Below are 19,248 nucleotides of genomic sequence, written 5' to 3'. Positions count from 1 at the left end.
ATAAGAGTGGCTATATTCCAGTAAAACTTCCTACAGATCCTGAAATTTGAATTTCATATAATTTTTCAAGTGACATGAAATAACTATCCTTGATTTTTTTTTTTAACTGTTTAGCTGTAAGCTCTACAAAAACTAGTAATGGGCTGGATTGAATGCACAGGCTATAGTTTACCAACCCCTGGTCTATAAAATGAAAAGTTTTATAAAACATTTCATCTTGGCATCATATTGTCCTAGCTGGGGGATTCTTGACTTAATCTCATTAAATGTGTATGTAGTTTATCATGTATAGATCTGATTGAACCCTTTATCAGAATTCTTACTTTCAACTATTTAGAACTCTGCTGAAGAATTTAGAATTTATGTGTTTGTGACTCAAGTTCCAAGACTATTTATTCATCATTTATTTACTCATTGGATACTCTTTCCTGAGATTACTGGAAAAGGGATGATCTTTGCTATATCTGCATATCACCATTACAATAATATCTTTAATGTTTTATAATAGACCTCTTGTTTAGTTAAGCATACTTGGGGGTGGAAAGTAAGTAGAAAATCGGTATTACTTGTAAAAATCAAAAAGATAATTGTAAAAATTAGATGGAACAGTGTCATTTGCCAGAAGATCCTGAAATTGAGACATTGTTTCTTTTTGTTAAAAAGAGATTAGCAAACTTTTAGAGATGTTAAAAGTAAGTTAGCAAGCTAATGTGAAAGTTTGAAAGAGAACTGAAAAAAACTTTCTAACTGAATGCTTCATGTATTACTCATCTTTAATTGCTTTATACTAGGAAACCTTTTCATAACTGATAGCACTTGAGTCTTATTAAGAAACTCTAGGGACTTCCCTGGAGAAGGCAATGGCACCCCACTCCAGTGCTCTTGCCTGGAAAATCCCATGGATGGAAGAGCCTGGTGGGCTGCAGTCCATGGGGTCGCGCAGAGTCGGACACGACTGAGCGACTTCCCTTTCACTTTTCACTTTCATGCATTAGAGAAGGAAATGGCAACCCACTCCAATGTTCTTGCCTGGAGAATCCCAGGGATGGGGGAGCCTGGTGGGCTGCTGTCTATGGGGTCGCACAGAGTCGGACACGACTGAAGAGACTTAGCAGAAGCAGGGACTTCCCTGGTGGTCCTGTGACTAAGACTCTGAGCTCCCAATACAGTGGGCCTGGGTTCGATCCCTGGTCAGGGAACTAGATCCCACATGCTGCAACTAAGACCCAGCACTGCCAAGTAAATAAATAACTCTAAGGCTCTCTAGGTCATTCAATTGAAATACCAAGTTATGTTATTAAGGATTTTTGGATCGTAATCAGGTAGGAGACTTTGGAGGTCTGTGTAGTAATCTATAATTCATAACCAGTGGTCTGAAGTCCTTAATTTTTAATGATAGACTTAGGAAACTCGGCACAAATGTTCTTTTAAGAAAACTTTACAAGGCCTGTCTTTAGACTGTCTATTTGACATAGAAGGGATTTATTCCCTTGCCACTAAGTTGCCTCTGAAAAGTGTGTTAGGATTCATAATCCCAGCAGAGTCATGCACTACAAAGTATTCAGTAAAGTAAGTTTTCTAGAAAATTATTAGAGGAAATAAAGTTAGTTAATTGCAGATTGAGAATTAGAACCATTATCACTTGACTTTGAACCTTCTTTGCAATACTGCTTGATGAACTTTGTAACTTGGTTCCATATTATAGGCTTCAGGCTGTCACTTAACAGTTCATAGTATGCAGTTGTTTTGTACCAGCTTCTGCAACCATGTGAGGTATGGATACTGTTAGGCTCAGAGAAGTTAGACCTTTTGCCACACACAGCATATCTAATTAATGGTAGAACCAAAAATTGAACCACTGTGATTTTTTACCTGTTTTAAGTAAAATTCATTCTTAATCTGTGTTATTTGAGTCTAATCTTTCTCTTACAAGCCAAAAATCATTTTCTTTCACTCCAAGAAATTCTCAAGCTGTTTTCCTTTCCCCTTCAGCTTTTTAGTTCCTTTATACTGTTTACGTCTTGTCTTCTGCCCTCATGAGCACCTCCAGGACATTGTTCAAAGGAAGCAGAGATAGTGGTATCCTTGTTTTATTCTAAATTTAAAAGGAGTGCATTTGATATTTACCAATTTGCTGTAAATTTTTGGCAAATAACTTATCAAGTTAATGAATACTTTCTTAACTTTTTAAAATCACAAGTGAATTTTGAATTTGATTAGCTGATTTCATTTATTGAGATAATCACTTGATTTTTTTTCCTCCTTCAATAGGTTTATATTAGTAAATAAAACATACATATTAAATCTCTCTTGCATACTTGGATATACTTGGTTTGCTTATGATATATTAATATCATTATTTTTCTCTTTAGAATCAATTTGTAACTACTGATTCAACTTCATTTTAATGGATAGGATAATGCATTATGTTAATTTCTTCTTGCAACTTTAGTAAATTAATTTTTTCCTAGAATTTATTGTTTTGTGTAATCTTTAAGTGTTTTGGCTTAAAGTTGTTCATAACATACACACCCTTAGGATCTGTATGAATAGACATTTTAGTTGTGGGGGAAGCTTTTTGGTTTTGGTTTCTTTGTTTGATCTTCAGTTCATTCATTCATTTTAGTATCTGTTAAGGACTTACCAAGTTCAATGTCCTGTGCATTAACTATTCTTAAAGTTTTTAGTGTTGATTTTTTTCTTTACTCTCACCCAGATAATCCAGGACCTTGTAGGACAGCCATAATATGAACCTGCTGGGTTCATACTTCCTGATTTTATGTTTACATATAGAAAAATAAACAATATATGTAAATACACAGATAATGATTATAGGACTGTTGTGTATATTTCACAGTATAGTGTGATGTATCTTTGCATCTGTATGTAAAAATAAATAATATAAATGGATATAGGACTGTGATATATGAGTATGAAGAAGTTATAAATTTGTTATCACTTTAGTCGCTGATTTGTTTGGGTTGAATTTAAAGATGTATTATTCTTACTTGAAAGGTTACCCTTGAAAACTTACTGGATACAACTTAATGAAGAAAGTTGAATACTGTTGTTCCCTGAATATTCATCTTTCATCAGACAGTTTTTAGCATACATTTTTTAGCCACTTTGTGGCTAAGTATTATCCCAAGCACTGAGGAACAAAATGAGTAAATCTCAGAAGTCTTTACTGTATAGTTAATTCCACTAGGAACACATTTTATAAGGAACCATACAGCTGAAATATTACCCATCTTAACGAAAATACGGTGTAACTGTAGTTAAAGAAAGTATTGTCACAGGATGAAGTTCTTTAAGTGTATTCAACATGGTTGTATACCTTTGTGTGGAGTAGGTATAGATCACAAAGAGTTTTTTGTAATGTGAGTTATTCTATAAATTATTCTTCTTTGCCTCATGAAACTTCCATGGAAGTCTTGACAAATATTTCTGGAGCTGGTATATCTTGAGGGATTCTTGTTAGTAGGCACCACCACTGGTGTGTCTCCATGTGACTGGATGAGAGAAAGGCTGGTTTTCTTCTCTTTCCAGACGTCTCGGTCCATGTTTGTGAGATTGAGAGATCATCTTTCACAAAGACTGGAGGAGTAGGGATTGGGAGAGTAACTGCTTGTGAACCTTCTATAGAATCTTTTCCTTTGTGACCCTTCTGTAGAATTTTGGCAGCTCTTAATTTGGAATGTGATGTCCTGTTTGTGAACAAAACAGTTGGTTTCAGGAGGCCCAGAGCCATATTATGAAATGGCATGAACAATATATCTTTGCATATATTTCTCTGTGTGTGGGCACCATAGGTTTCCTTTGATACCGTGTGTGAGTTCTCCTTGGGAGGTTAATGTATGTGTGTATGTTTGGGGAAAAGGTTGAAAGGAGGAAAAGGAATAGTGGTGTGGCAATGTATAATGTCTTAATCTATTGGCAGTGATACTGTGGAACAGTAGTGGTTGACTGTTTAGCCCATCAGCTGTAGGGATACCAGTGCAGATTTACAACCTTTATAAAGGTTTTTCCAAAAGCCAAAGACTCTAATTTAGAGAATATATTAAATTCGCAGAAGCCCATAGGAAAAATGTTTTAAAAAATAGGTGCTTGACAAGAATTTTACCAAGTGTTAATAAAAATTGTTGTTTAGAAGTTATTAAGCTTTTTGGAAACACAGAAGGTTTAAACTGCCAGGAAAATGTCTGTTAGAAACTACAAAACAGGGACTTCCCTGGTGGTCCAAAGGCTAAGACTCTGCGCTCCCAATGCAGGGGGCCTGGGTTTGATCCCTGGACAGGGAGCTAGATCCTGTATGCCACAACTAAGACCCAGTGCAGCCAGATTAAAATCAATAAATAAATGAGTAAAAAAAAAAAAAACAACTACAAAATATTTTAAATAGTATATAAAATCGAAAGTTAATTAATTTTCTATGTAACCTGCAAAATGAGATTGAAATCTGTTGTATGACTAAAAATATATCTGTATTCAATTCCATATAAGAACTTTTAAACAGTTTTACTGACATTGCCTTTTATTATTTATTGACCTTTTGTTTAATAACTTTGGGTTGATTTTAGGCCACCAACAAAATGGAAATGAAAGAGATTGGTAAACACAATACTTTATGGAAAATGAACTCAACCAGTCAACCTTTATTTGTTAATGGCAGAAATGGCAATCCTTTGAAAAAATTCACCATTCCCAAGATCAGGAGGACAGCTGGGAAAGGTAATTCTATGGAAGATGGGATTATTTCATAACTATTACTGCATTTCTCTGATCTTAGTTTATGCTCATCTTCAATTTTGACTCTTCATAAAATTAGCTTAAGTTAGGCCTTAAACACACATGTACTTTTTTCCCACACAGAGTAAGATAGACACATGTCTCCTATCACTCCCACTAAGTACACGGTTAAAAACACTGGACATCACACATAAAACAAACAAGACTTGGAAGGGTGGAGAGAAGAGGATGAGCCTGTGTGGGACCCTGGGAGTTAAGTATTGACATAGCATAAAGTTCTTCAGATTTTCTTTTTGTTTCCTTCATGTCTCAAACTGGATGACCACAACTGAGAAATGCCAACTTTTACAGACACAAAAAGCCCTAAGAAAAGTCTGCTCTGTTTTGCCAAGGGCTGGGAGTAGGGCGACTTAGAATGTGGGAAACCTGTTTAACAGTGAACACTCTATTCCTGCAAAACACCTGGAGGAGGAAACAGCACAGCGTCTGTTCCTTTTCTCAGCAGTGTGAACGGAGGGCCCAGATGCTCGCCTCCACCTCCGCCTGTGCCGGTGCCTGTCCCTGCATGTAACCATGGCCCCCTCTCTGCTGTCCCCTGCAGTGTCTGTGGATTTCTGCTCCTGCCCTGTGGTGATGAGTTGCCGGTGGGGATGAAACACTTGGTAGGAGCAGAGTCAGCGAAGACCAAGAGGGGAGCCGAGACTGTCACACACACCAGTAAAAGGGTAGCTGTCCCCGTCCCACAGTGTCAGGGGAGGCTGAGTCAGGAGCATCGACTTCTGCCTCTTTCTCCTGGTAACGAGACAGCCGCCTGCCCCGCCACCACCCTTCCGACCGCCCCACCACCCCTCACCCCCGTCCCCACCAGGGTGTCAGTGGAGACCCTGTAGAGAGCCAGTACTTTCTGGTGGTAAAGAGTTAGTGTCCCCACCCCCAGCCTTCTACTACAGGCACAGTTATCCCTGTGACTTTAGTCTTAGTAGAGGCTTATTACCACAGAAGATTGAATATGATCTAGAGTCTGTTAACAGTATCCCAAATGACCAAAATATTTAAAAAATCATCTTACCCCACCCATCAGGAAAATCCCAACTTGAATGAGAAAAGAAGAATCAACAAATGGCAGCAACACAATAAAACAGATGTTGACATTATCTGACAAAGCTTTTAAACCAGTCATCATTTCTACCAATTAAAAAATTAAAGTCATTCTAATGATGCTTCAACAACCAATTACAAACAGTTTTGAAACAAATGGAAAATTGCAAGAAAGAAATGAAAAATGTAATAAAGAACTAAGTAGAAGTTTTGGAACTGAAAAATGCAATAATTGAAATAAAAACTAATTGGATGGGTTCCAGAAAAGAATTGAGATTTTGGAAAGAAGTAGTGAATTGGACGATACAGTAACAAATTACCTGGCCCAAACAACAGAGAAGACATCAAATAACAAAGCCTCAGGAACCTGTGGAACAATAATAAAAGACCTAATTTCTTTGTTCTCAGAGCTTCAGAAGGAGAAGAGAGCATAGAGCTGAAAGAGTATTTGAATAAATACTGTCTGAAAGCTCCCCAAACTTGGCAAAAGGCATAAACCTATACAGTCCCAGCTGGTGCAGTGGGAAAGAATCTGCCTGTCAATGCAGGAGATGCAAGAAACATGGGTTTGATGCCTAGATTGGGAAGATCCCCTGGATAAGGAAATGGCAACCCACTCCAGTATTCTTGCTTGGAAAATCCTATGGACAGAGGAACCCAGCAGGTTACAGTCCATGGGGTCGCAAAGAGTCGGACATGTCTTAACAACTAAACAACATTCAATCAAAAGGTTGAATGAACCCTAAACAGGATAAAGCCAGAGAAGTCCATCACAAGGCACATCATAATCAAACTTCTGAAAATTAAGAACAGAAAAAATCTTGAGAGCAACTAAATGTTTTTATTGGGGAAAAATTGAATGGCAGATATTTCATTAGAAACCATGGAGCCCAGAAGAAGTGGCACAACATTTTTTAAGTGCAGAATGAAAAGAACTATACTCAGAAAAATATCCTCAGGAGTAGAACTGAAATAGGCATTCTCTGACGAAGTAAAACTCAAAATTTTTCACTAGTAAATCTTGGTGTAGAATGGCTAAACAAAGTTTCCAAGCAGAAAATGATGAAAGAAGCTGGGAACATTAGGAATGAAGGAGGGACAAAGGAGAGTAGAAATACAGGGAAATACAATTGACAGTCCTCCTCTTGAGTTTTCTAATTTTGTTTGACGGTTGGAACAAGGGCAGAGGAGCCTGGTGGTCTGCAGTTCATGGGGTCATAAAGAGTTGGACACGAGCACATGTACAAACAGTTATCTCAGAATTAAAAGTTGTTTCTAAAGACACTATGGATAAATCAAAATGGAATTTTAAAAATGTTTGCATAACCCACAGGAAGGCAGAAAAAGTGAAGTAGAGAATTGAACAACTGAGGGAAAAATAAACAGTAAAATGTCAGGCTTAAGCCCTATTGTATCAGTTATATTAAATATAATTTATACCAGTTAAGACTTTTACACAATGGATTGACAAAAAACCATGACCCAACTATAGACTGTTGACGAATGCACTTTAAATATAGGGATATAAGTTGGTTTAAAGTAAGTGTATAGAGAAAGATAAGCCATGCAAACAATCAGAATAAAGCAGAGTGGCTATTTGTATCAGTAGACTTCAGAGGAATGAAAATTCCAGAAACAGAAGGGGATATTGCATAAATCCACTAGTAGGATTCAGCAGTCCTAACTGTATCCCTAAATGACAAAGCTTCAGAAACCATGAAGCAGCACTGATAGAACTGAAAGGAAAAATGGGCAAATCTGGAATGGCAGTTGGTGATTTCGGTACACCTCTGTCAACAACCAGTAGAACCACAGAGACACAAAAATCAGTGAAGATACAGAAGAACTGAACTTTGTCAACTAACAAGATCTGATTGGCATTTGTACATTATTACGACATTATACTCTACACAACAACAGTAGAACAGACATTCTTTTCAAGATCTAAGTTGATGCTCATCAAGATAGACGATGTGTTGGGCCATGAAACACATTTCAACGTATTTAAAAGAACTGAAGTCGAATAATCTAGAAATTAATGATAGAAAGCATTAGATAAGTCTTTGAACACATGGAGAGTAAACAACAGATTTCTAAATATTCATGAGATTTTAGAAACACATTGGATTGAATAAAAAAAGGAGATGTAACTTATCAAAATTTGAGGGGAAAACTGAATCATGGCTGACAAATTCATAACACTAAATACTTCCATTAGAAAATAGGTTTCAAACCAGTAGTCTAAGTTTCCTTCTTAAGGAACTAGGAAAAGAGTAACAGGATAAGCCCATAACAAGCACAAAGAAAAAAAATGAAATTAAGAAGCTGGTTGCAAAGATAAAAAAAGAAGGTGATAATCCTTTAGGAAGGTTACCTGTAGTGAGACTGACAAAAAAGACACAAACTACAACTCTCAGAAATGACATAGTATATCACTACTGAGCCACAGAATTGAAAGCCTTATGAACAGATCTAAGTACATAAACTTTACAACTTAAATGAAAGGGGCCAGTTTGTTTAAAAGTACAAATTACCAAAACTCACACAGTACTAAATAGATCATTTGATAGCCTTATAACTACAGGCATTCCTCATTTTGTTGCTCTTCACAGATACTGTGTTTTTTACAAATTGAAGGTTTGTGGCAGCACTGTATCAGGCAAGTCTATTGGTGTATATTTTCCAACAGTAATCACTCACTTTGTGTCTCTGTATCAAATTTTTGTAATTTTCACAGTATTTCAAACTTCTTTGCTGTTACATTTGTTAATGATCTGTGATTAGTGATCTTTGATGTTACTGTTGCAAAAAGATTATGATTCACTGAAGGCTCAAATGATTGTTAGCATTTTTGTAGCAATAAAATATTTAAAATCAAGGTTATATACATTGTTTTTTAAACATAATGCTGTTGCACACTTAATAGACTTCATTGTGGTGGTCTGGAGCTGAACACACAATGTCTCCAAGATATGTCTGTATTATAGAAATTGAATTCATGGTTGAAAAAAATCTGTTGGAAAAGAAATCCCCAGGCCCAGATGGTTTCACTGGAGAATTCTACTCAAGATTAAAGAAAGGAGCTAATACAAATCCTTTACAATTTCTTCTATAATATAGAAGAGGAAAGAATAACTACTAGTATAGTATTATCCTGGTGCCAAAGCTAAACGTAATACAAAAAAAGAAAACTACAGACCAATACCCATCATGAACCTTAACACACAAATTCTATACAAAATATAAAGAAGTAGTATTCAGCAGTATATAAAATGAATTATATATTATAACCAAGGGAGTTTTGTTCAAGGGATGCAAGACTGGTTTGGTATCTGAAAGTCAATGTGTATTCACAGGACAAGGAATAACAATCACATGGTCATATAAATTTATGCAGAAAAAACTTGACAGAAAGCAACATTCATGATAAAGACTCAGCACTCTAGGAATACAGAACTCAGCTTGATTTAAAAAAAAAAAAAAAAAAGTATGTAAAAAATACATATAGCTAACTTCCAGAAGGAAAACCACAGTCCCAGAAAACCAACCAAAATGATCACATGGACCACAGCCTTGTGTAACTCAATGAAATTATGAGCTGTGCTGTGCAGTGCCACCCAAAATGGATGGGTCATGGTGGAGAGTTTTGACAAAATGTGGTCCACTTCAGATGGGAATGGCAAACCACTTCATTCTTGCCTTGAAAATCCCATGAAAAGTATGAAAAGGCAAAAAGATATGACACTGGAAGATGCGCCCCCCAAGTCAGTAGGTATCCAATATGCTACTGGTGAAGAGTGGAGAAACAGGCCCCAGAAAGAACCAACGATGCCTAGTTGTGGATGGGCTTCCCTAGTAGCTCAGTCGGTAAAAGATCTGCCTGCAGTGCTGGAGACCTGGGTTTGATCCCTGGAGAAGGAAGATCCCCTGGAGAAGGAAATGGCAAACCACCCCAGTATCCTTGCCTGGAAAATACCATGGACAGAGGAGCCTGGCGGGCTGCAGTCCATGGGGTTGCAAGGAGTCAGGCGACTATCACAGTGGTGGTGAGAGTAAAGTTTGATGCTGCAAAGAACGGTATTGCATAGGAACATGGAGTGTTAGGTTCATGAATCAAGGTAAATTGGATGTGGTCAAACAGGAGATGTCAAGAGTGAATATCAACGTTTTAGGAATCAGTAAACTAAAATGGATGGGAATGAGCAAATTTAATTCAAATGACCATTATATCTACTATTGTGGGCAAGAATCCCTGAGAAGAAATGGAGTAGCCCATAGTCAACAGAAGAGTCCAAAATGCAGTCCTTGAGTGCAGTCTCAAAAACGACACAATATGTTTGTTTCAAAGGCAAACCATTCAACATCACAGTAATCCACATTCAATACCACAGTGCCCCAAACCTTTAATGCTGAAGAAGCTCAAGTTAGACAGTTCTATGAAGACCTATAAGACCTTCTAGAACTAACACACACACACACACACACACACAAAGATGTTCTTTTCATTAAAATGCTAAAATTTTTAATTTCATTAAAATCATTAAAATGCTAAAGTAGAAAGCCACACCTGGAGTAACAGACAAATATGGCCTTGGAGTACAAAATGAAGCAGGGCAAAGGCTAATGGAGTTTTGCCAAGAAAATACACAGGTCATAGCAAACACCCTCTTCCAACAACACAACAGATGACTCTACACATGGACATCACCAGATGATCAATACTGAAATCAGATTGATTATATTCTTTGCAGCTGAAGATGAAGAGGGTCTAGACAGTTAGCAAAAAAAAAAAAAAAACACCTGAAGCTGATTGTGACTTCAGATCATGAGCTTATTGGAAAATTCAGACTGTAGAGAAGACCACTAGGCCATTCAGGTATGACCTCAATCAAATCCCTTATGATTATACAGTGGAAGTGAGAAATAGACTTAAGGGATTAGTTAGGTCTGATAGAGTGCCTGAAGAACTATGGATGGAGGTTCATAGCATTGTACGGGAGGCGGTGACCAAAACCATCCCCAAGAAGAATTGCAAGAAGGCAAAATGGTTGTTTGAGGAGGCTTTACAGATAGCTGAGAAAAGAAGAGAAGCAAAAAAAGAAAAGGAAAGATATACCCATTTGAATGCAGAGTTCCAAAGAATAGCAAGGAGAGATAAGAAAGCCTTAAGTGAACAATGCAAAGAAATAGAGGAAAACAATAGAGTGGAAAAGACTAGAGATCTCTTCAAGAAAATTAGAGATACCAAGGGAACATTTCTTGCAAAGATGGGCACAATAAAGGACAGAAACGGTATGGGCATAACAGAAGCAGAAGATATTAAGAAGAGGTGGCAAGAATACACAGAAGAACTTTACAAAACAGGTCTTAGTGACCCAGATAATCACTCACCTAGAGCCAGACATCCTGGAGTATGAAATCAAGTAGGCCTTAGGATGAACCTAGTGAAGGTGATGAAATCACAACTGAGCTGTTTCAGATCCTAAAAGATGATGCTGTGAGTATGCTGTACTCAGTACACCAGCAAATTTGGAAAACCTGTGGCCACAGGACTGGAAAAGGTCAGTTTTCATTCCTGTCCCAAAGAAGGACAATGCCAAAGAATGCTCAAACTGCTGCACAGTTGAGCTCATTTCACGTGTTAGCAAGGTAATGCTCAAAATCCTTCAAGCTAGGCTTCAATAGTACGTGACCAAGTACTTCCAGATATACAAACTGGATTTAGAAACGGCAGAGGAACCAGAGATCAAATTGCCAACATCCGTTGGATCATTGAAAAAGCAAGAGAGTTCCAGAAAAACATCTCCTTCATTGACTACACTAAAGCCTTTGACTGTGTGGATCACAACAAACTGCAAAATTCTTAAAAGTTGAGAATACTAGGCCACCTTGCCCACCTCCTGAAAAGCCTGTATGCAGGTCAAGAGCAACAGTTAGGACTGGACATGGAACAACAGACTAGTTCAGGATTGGGAAAGGAGGAGGTCAATGCTGTATATTTTCACCCTGTTTATTTAGCTTATATGCAGAGTATATAATGCGAAATGCTGGGCTAGATGAACCATAAAGTGGAATCAACCAGAAAACAGGAAAAAGACATGAATAGTCATTTCACTAAAGAGAATGTATAGATTGGCAAATAAGCACAAAAATGATATTCAATATCTTAGCCATTAACAAAATGCTAATGAAAAGGGGCTCTCTTTATTCTTGTTAAAACAGCCGAAATAAGAATAGCAGTACCAAAAGCTAGGAAGAATAGGAGAAGCCAGATCAGTCATGCAACCAATGGAAGCGTAAGATAGTTCGGCCACTTTTGGAAAAAGTTTGATGGTTTCTTGAAAAACTAAACGTGCAACTACCATATGACCCTGCTGTTGTACTACGAGGCATTTATCCCAGAGAAATGGATGCTTACGGCCACACTAAAACCTATATGGAAATGTTTATAGTAGCTTTATTTGTAGTAGCCAAAAATTGTTAATCACCCTGATTTCCATTGAGTAAGTGGCTAAAGTATGATGCATCCATACTGTGGGATACTTAGCAAGTTAAAAAAAAAAGATTTACTGTATCAGCAGCTTGATTGAATCTCAGAAGCAATATGCTGAATTTAAAAAGCCAGTCTCCATAGGTTGTAAATATTAATTTAAATATAACAGAACTTTATAATATAAAGTTCCATTTATAAAACATTCTTGAAATGATGACAGCTTAGAGATGGAGAACAGATTGGTAGTTCTAGGATTTAGAGGCAGAGAAGAGGAATAAGGTTATCAATATTACTATATATAAAGGAGTAGAATAAGAATGATCTTTGTGGTGATGGAACAGTTGTGTATCTTGATTATAGTGGTTGTTACATGAATCTACACACGTGATAAAACTGCATAGAACTACCCCCACACACATAACTGCACATGAAACTAGTAAAATATCAATGAGGTCTGTGTATTATACCAATGTCATTTTTCTGGTTTTCATGTTTCATTATAGTTACATGAAGTGTTGACACTGGGGAGTTTGGGCGAGGGGTATATACATAGAGCTGCTATAAAAATGTCATATGATCTATATTCACTTCAACATAAGTTAAACACAAGCACACATGCACAAAGTCATATATCTTATGAAATGACCAAATTTTGTAATGAATTGTTGCAAATATTAAAGTGAAAATTAAATGGAAAGGAGGTGAAGAATACGTTGTTTTTGAAAAACAGTGGTTTGTAGTATTTTGTATTAGTTTTGCCACTGTCTTATCCTGTTGATTATTAAATACAGAGGACCATTGTTTATGTTAGATTCATGTATATGGAAATTGCCTGAAGTTATATATATCACTGATCCTCATTATTCACAGATGCCATGTTTGCCATATTTTCAAACTCTCCTGCTTGCTAAAATGTGTTTGTAACCACAGCACCAGTACTCAGCACAGCACTTTCAGTCATTTTAGGCATATGCAGAATGGTGAAAAATTTGAGTCACTTGATGCACTTGTATCCAGATGAGAGAGTGCTCTGCATCTTACTCCAGCTGTCATATTATAGTTAAGTGTCCGTTTCGTCACCTGCTTTGTGCTGTGTTGTTTGCACTTTTATAAACAGCCTCCACCATGTCATGCTAAAATGCTGTCTAGTGCTCCTAAGCTCAGGAGGTCTATGATGTGCCCTACAGAGAAAATGCATGTTACATAAGCTACACTATAACACAAAATTACAGGACTGTTGGCTAAAAATAGGGCACATTCAGAAAAAGGAAAACAAAATTCACCAACTTGTACATCAAACCTCTGCAGAAAATGTTGAAGGAACATTTGAGTACCTTTCCTGTGGAGAGAGTAGAATCTACATTTGTAGACTCATGAGATGACCACCAGTAAAAAGCTTGTGGGCAGCATTGTTGGAAGGTGGAAAGCCAAAGAGACATTTGATCATGGCACCAAGGGTCAGGAGAATGTTAAGCCCTTCTTGGCTAGAGCTTGCTGGCTCCCACGCTTCAGAAGGTGATAATGGATGCAGGCAGGTTCTGCAGAACAGGAGACTGGGGAAGAATTTCAAAGACACCTGCTAAGTGTTATACAGGAAAAGGTTATGTGGCAGGTTTCCAACCTGGATGAGACTGGCTCATTTTACAGAGATGTTGGCAGGCAAGCTTACTGCACATGGCATTCCAGTTGTCAAAAATGTCACCAGAGGCCCACAGGAACCTAAGCCTGTATTTCTACTAAGACTAATATTAATAGTTCAGTATTCACTGATTCAAGGTTGGCAGCAACTTTAGTATACTGTAACTTCCACAAAGAACAAGAATCAGCTGTATTCCCCAATTTCCTCTGGGTCCTATTCCTTAAGGGTTTTGATTCTTTAATGCATCTACTTAATATAACAATGCTTGAAACATTGCTCACTGTCCTCCAAAAGACTGTGCTTGTTACTCATGCCACTGTGTCAGTCAAGAGTTAACAAAGATATTCTGGTATTATTGAAGTCAAAATAACCAAATAGTTTACTAGTATATAGGTTGCCTTATTTGGGGGAAATACAACAAATGTTCATGACCTAACATGAGCTACAAGGTTTGTGTAACAATGTATGTTGTAGAGCCTGTACATCTTAAGTTGAAAATGAGTCACCTGTATCAGATCAGATCAGATCAGTTCAGTCGCTCAGTCGTGTCCGACTCCTTGCGACCCCATGAATCGCAGCATGCCGGGCCTCCCTGTCCATCACCAACTCCTGGAGTTCACCCAGACTCACGTCCATCGAGTCAGTGATGCCATCCAGCCATCTCATCCTCTGTCGTCCCCTTCTCCTCTTGCCCCCAATCCCTCTATCTAGAATATCTGTGTCAGCTTTTAAGAACTCCCAGTAGGTAAGTGGAGTAAGACAGGATTCCTATTTTCATTTATACCGGGTATAGGAAGTCTGTATTACTGTTATAAAGTCTTAAATATATATAAATGCCTCCAGACGTTAATGAAACTTCCAAGTACTTGGTTATTTTGTATCTTATACATATCTATAGTTGTCATTGTGCAGATGTACAACAATATTATTTTATTTTATTTTTTATAACACCAAAAACATTTTGTATTGTAGTATAGCCGATTAGCAATGTTGTAGTTTCAGGTGAACAATGAAGGGTCTTAGCCTTACATATACATGTATCCATTCATCCCCCAACCCCTCTCCCATCCAGGCTAGCACATAACATTGAGCAGAGTTTCATGGACTGTCCAATAGGTCTTTGTTGGTTATCCATTTTAAATACAGCAGTGTGTACATGACCTTCCCAAAGACCCTAACTATCCTACAATGATGTCATTTTAAACACGAATAACCGCTTACCCTTTCCTTTATTTTTAGTTTACTTGTCACCTTGTTACACCAATACCAGAGAGTATAGTTTCATACATGATACTCTCAACGAGTGCCGGCTTGATGTAAGCTGTGACCTGCAGTCTTCGTGGCAGTTTGGGGATACAAAACTGATTCACAATGAGGGTCTAGAAAAAAATTTTACTTCTAAGAGGTAAGTTACTGTGACCTAAAGATGTTTGAGATTTTGCTTGCTTTTTCTGTGAGGTGTTTATACAAATTTTTTATTTCTGCCATTTGAGATTTTATAAGTGTTACCAAGAAAATAAGTACAGAAGTGTTTTATTCATTATTTTGTTGCCATCTCATAGCTTTTTGTAACAGTAAAGAGGTACATGTGAGATTTGATTAGTAAGTTTTTATACATTATTGTAGCCAGGTTTCAGACACACCCTTCTAATTTTTTAATCTTCGTAAATTTTTCAGAAGCATAACATCAACACATTAATTAAACAGGTATTTTGTAGATGCCTTGTGCCTCTTGCATAGTATAAAACAGCATTAAAGTATGTAGAATGTACCTTTTTTTCTTGATTCAATCCTTCAGAGACTGAGTTGATGTTTTATTCTGGCACAGTTGTATTTGGCTGTTTCCAGCTATTCCACTAGAGCCACAATTTCTGACACTTAACTTTTTTTTTTTGTACTATACAAATATTTGTTAATCTTTATTTATTTTTCAAATTAAATTTATTTATTTTAATTAGAGGCTAATTACCTTACAATATTGTTTTGGTTTTGCCATACATCAACATGAATCCGCCATGGGTGTACACGTGTTCCCAGTCCTGAACACCCCACCCTCCTCCCTCCCCATACCATCCCTGTGGGTCATCCCAGTGACACTTAACTTTTAAAAAGTACCCATAGTGGTTTTGATTTGCACCCTCCTCCCTCCTCCCTCCCCATACCATCCCTCTGGGTCGTCCCAGTGCACCAGTCCCAAGCATCCAGCATCGTGCATTGAACCTGGACTGGCATCTCGTTTCATACATGACATTTCACATGTTTCAGTGCCATTCTCCCAAATCTTGCCACCCTCTCCCTCTCCCACAGAGTCCATAAGCCTGTTCTATACATCAGTGTCTCTTTTGCTGTCTTGTATACAGGGTTATCGTTACCATCTTTCTAAATTCCATATATATGCGTTAGTATACTGTATTGGTGTTTGTTCTTCTGGCTTACTTCACTCTGTATAATAGGCTCCAGTTTCATCCACCTCATTAGAACTGATTCAAATGTATTCTTTTTAATGGCTGAGTAATACTCCATTGTGTATATGTACCACAGCTTTCTTATCCATTCATCTGCTGATGGACATCTAGGTTGCTTCCATGTCCTGGCTATTATAAACAGTGCTGCGATGAACTCTGGGGTACACGTGTCTCTTTCCCTTCTGGTTTCCTCAGTGTGTATGCCCAGCAGTGGGATTGCTGGATCATAAGGCAGTTCTATTTCCAGTTTTTTAAGGAATCTCCACACTGTTCTGCATAGTGGCTGTACTAGTTTGCATTCCCACCAACAGTGTAAGAGGGTTCCCTTTTCTCCACACCCTCTCCAGCGTTTATTATTTGTAGACTCAGGATGGATTTTCTTTTATTAGAAAATATAATAGAAAAAAAAAAAAAAGTACCCATTCTCCAACTTCTCTGGCGGTCCACTGGTTAAGACTCCATGCTCCCAGCGCAGGGGCACTGACTCGATCCCGGGTCGGGGATCTAGATCCCACATGCCGCATAGCAGGACCAAAAGAAAAAAAGTACCCTCTCTGTTTTGAGGAAAGACACGTTCCATTAGGTAATTTTGATAAGAAAAAATAACAGCACATGGGAAGTTCTCATTGTAAACGTTTTGTATTTATAGGTACAGATCTTGTGTGAACACGGTTCAGCATTTTCATTTTCTGAACTTGCTTCCTTCACCATTTTGCATTTTAAGTTAGAACCTAACTGTAGCTTGATGGACTCACATTGAGAACTCGTTTCAGAATGTGTTTGATCTCTTTTTTTTGTTGTAGAATCAGTTCCTCTTGACTCAAACATGCTGCCCCACTTGGTGTCAGTTTGGGAGAATGGGTAGAAATGACAGAATTAGTTGATGGCATAGTCTTTCCTAAAAACCATACTTTTGAGCAAAAGTAGAATGGACTGACTATATGCTGCCCCCTCCAGATTGAAATAATGGTTTGATCAAAAATTAATTCTTGCATTGTTCCTTGATTTGAGTTATATTGCTGCTGCCGCCAAGTCGCTTCAGTCGTGTCCGACTCTGTGCGACCCCATGGACTGCAGCCTACCAGGCTTCTCCTTCCATGGGATTCTCCAGGCAAGAACACTGGAGTGGGTTGCCATTTCCTTCTCCATGAGTTATATTAGGCATTTTAATTTGTGTACTTTTTCACAATGCCCCCTAATACTTCATTTCAACCATTTATTTCTCCCTGTTAACATTACAAAAGAGTTAAAACAACTCCCCAACAATACAAGACCTAACAGAACATTCTAAATGACTAGTAGGTGTAGGATTTATGTATTTGCCCAATTAGATGAACTCATTTATATCCCATAGTATTTGATGCTCATTTTATATTGGTTTTGTCTGACTTTCTTACTACATTATGAGTTTTATCTTACTTGTTTTTGTGTCCATAGTATGGAACTGAGTCTGGCAACACAGTGAGCAATTAATTGTTAAATTAAGCTACATTTTAATGGCATCATTTTAAATGAGTGATGCTAGAAGATACCCTTAAGTAGCCTTAAGGCATAGGTTTTTGAAAAGAAATACCAGAATGGTTAGCAGAGGAGAAAAATAGGATAGACAGATAAAAAGAGAAAGTGTTAATAACATTGACTGCCTCTAGCTTTTCTTTTTGTTGTTCCCCTTAGAGGAGTTTATAATTTCTGGTCTTACCAAAAGCAAGTAGTTCCAAAAATGCACCAGTCTCCATTTCTCATCCACATTGCATCTACTACTACTTAAGTGTTAAATCAGCAGAAACACGTTAATCATCTAAATATATGTGTATTCAGTCACTCATTGAGCATTTCAGTGCCTACTGTGTCAGAAAATGTATGTAATGCAGTTCAGTTCAGTTCAGTCGCTCAGTTGTGTCTGACTCTTTGTGACCCCATGGACTGCAGCACACCAGGCCTCCCTGTCCATCACCAACTCCCAGAGCTTACTCAAACTCATGTGCATTGAGTCAGTGATGCCATCCAACCATCTCATCCTCTGTTGTCCCCTTCTCCTCCTGCCTTTAATCTTTCCTAGCATCAGGGTCTTTTCAAATGAGTCAGTTCTTCATTTTATCACCCTCAGAGAAAAATGAATGTTTTCTCCTCAACCTTAGAGAGTTTATATTCCAGTAGAGAAGACATACAGCTAAATGTAAAATCATATATTATAATAAAGATGTAGGTGCATAGATGTGGGGTTGAGCATTCTTCATAAGAGTCTTGAGAGGTGTTTTGAAGAGTTAAGAGCTTTAGCTGGTCTCAGTGGATAATAGAGAACTGAATTCAGTTCTTTTTAAGTATATTGCCCTATTTGTATCAGTTTGACCCTTTTTTGTTTTAAGATAACTCTCCTTTACACATTTCAAATTTATTTAAAGACCGTCAATACCTGTCTTGACACTGAGGTTGAATTTGTACTCAGCATCTCAGTTTACATTCCACCCCAGATGAGTAGACTGAACCATCCATGCTTAATTTCATTTACTATGTCAATGATTGGTTCCAAGATGAAGTAAAACTAAATCAGTTTGGGCCAGTGACACCCTGGAAAAAGGGGTGTTCCTTGGGTGGAGTCTTGTTTCCCTGACTCTCCACAGTCCTGTATCCTTGCTTAGGTGTCTGCATGGTAAAGAAAATACTTTATGGACTGACTTTGCTAAGAAAAGACCTATTCCCCTGCGGGTGGGGACATGCTGAAGATTGCTGTGACACTGGGTTAATGGTGCAGGGTTCCCAGTGAAGGGGCGTGTGTAGCTCCATGTCTCGGGGATTGTGGTGTA

General features: G+C 37.8%; 1 protein-coding gene across 9 annotated transcripts in view; it reads left to right on the top strand.

The window, feature by feature from the left end:
- Window positions 1–19,248, top strand: part of TEX15 (testis expressed 15, meiosis and synapsis associated) — a 76,223-nt gene that overhangs the window by 26,349 nt on the left and 30,626 nt on the right. For 5 of the 9 annotated variants that reach the window (XM_086380925.1, XM_086380924.1, XM_086380923.1 and 2 more), the window contains 2 exons: window positions 4,581–4,731; window positions 15,219–15,384. In XM_086380925.1, coding sequence (XP_086237051.1) covers window positions 4,593–4,731; window positions 15,219–15,384 — 305 coding nt within the window. In that variant the 5' untranslated portion in view covers window positions 4,581–4,592. The remainder of the gene's footprint in view (window positions 1–4,580; window positions 4,732–15,218; window positions 15,385–19,248) is intronic. The other 4 variants (XM_086380928.1, XM_086380931.1, XM_086380930.1 and 1 more) reach the window with 1 other exon arrangement.

The sequence above is a fragment of the Bos grunniens genome, chromosome 27 (genome assembly GCF_055505025.1).
Source record: "Bos grunniens cultivar Pamir isolate PY7600 chromosome 27, Bosgru_T2T1.0, whole genome shotgun sequence".
NCBI classification, from domain to species: domain Eukaryota; kingdom Metazoa; phylum Chordata; class Mammalia; order Artiodactyla; family Bovidae; genus Bos; species Bos grunniens.
This window is presented reverse-complemented; position numbering and strand designations above follow the sequence as displayed.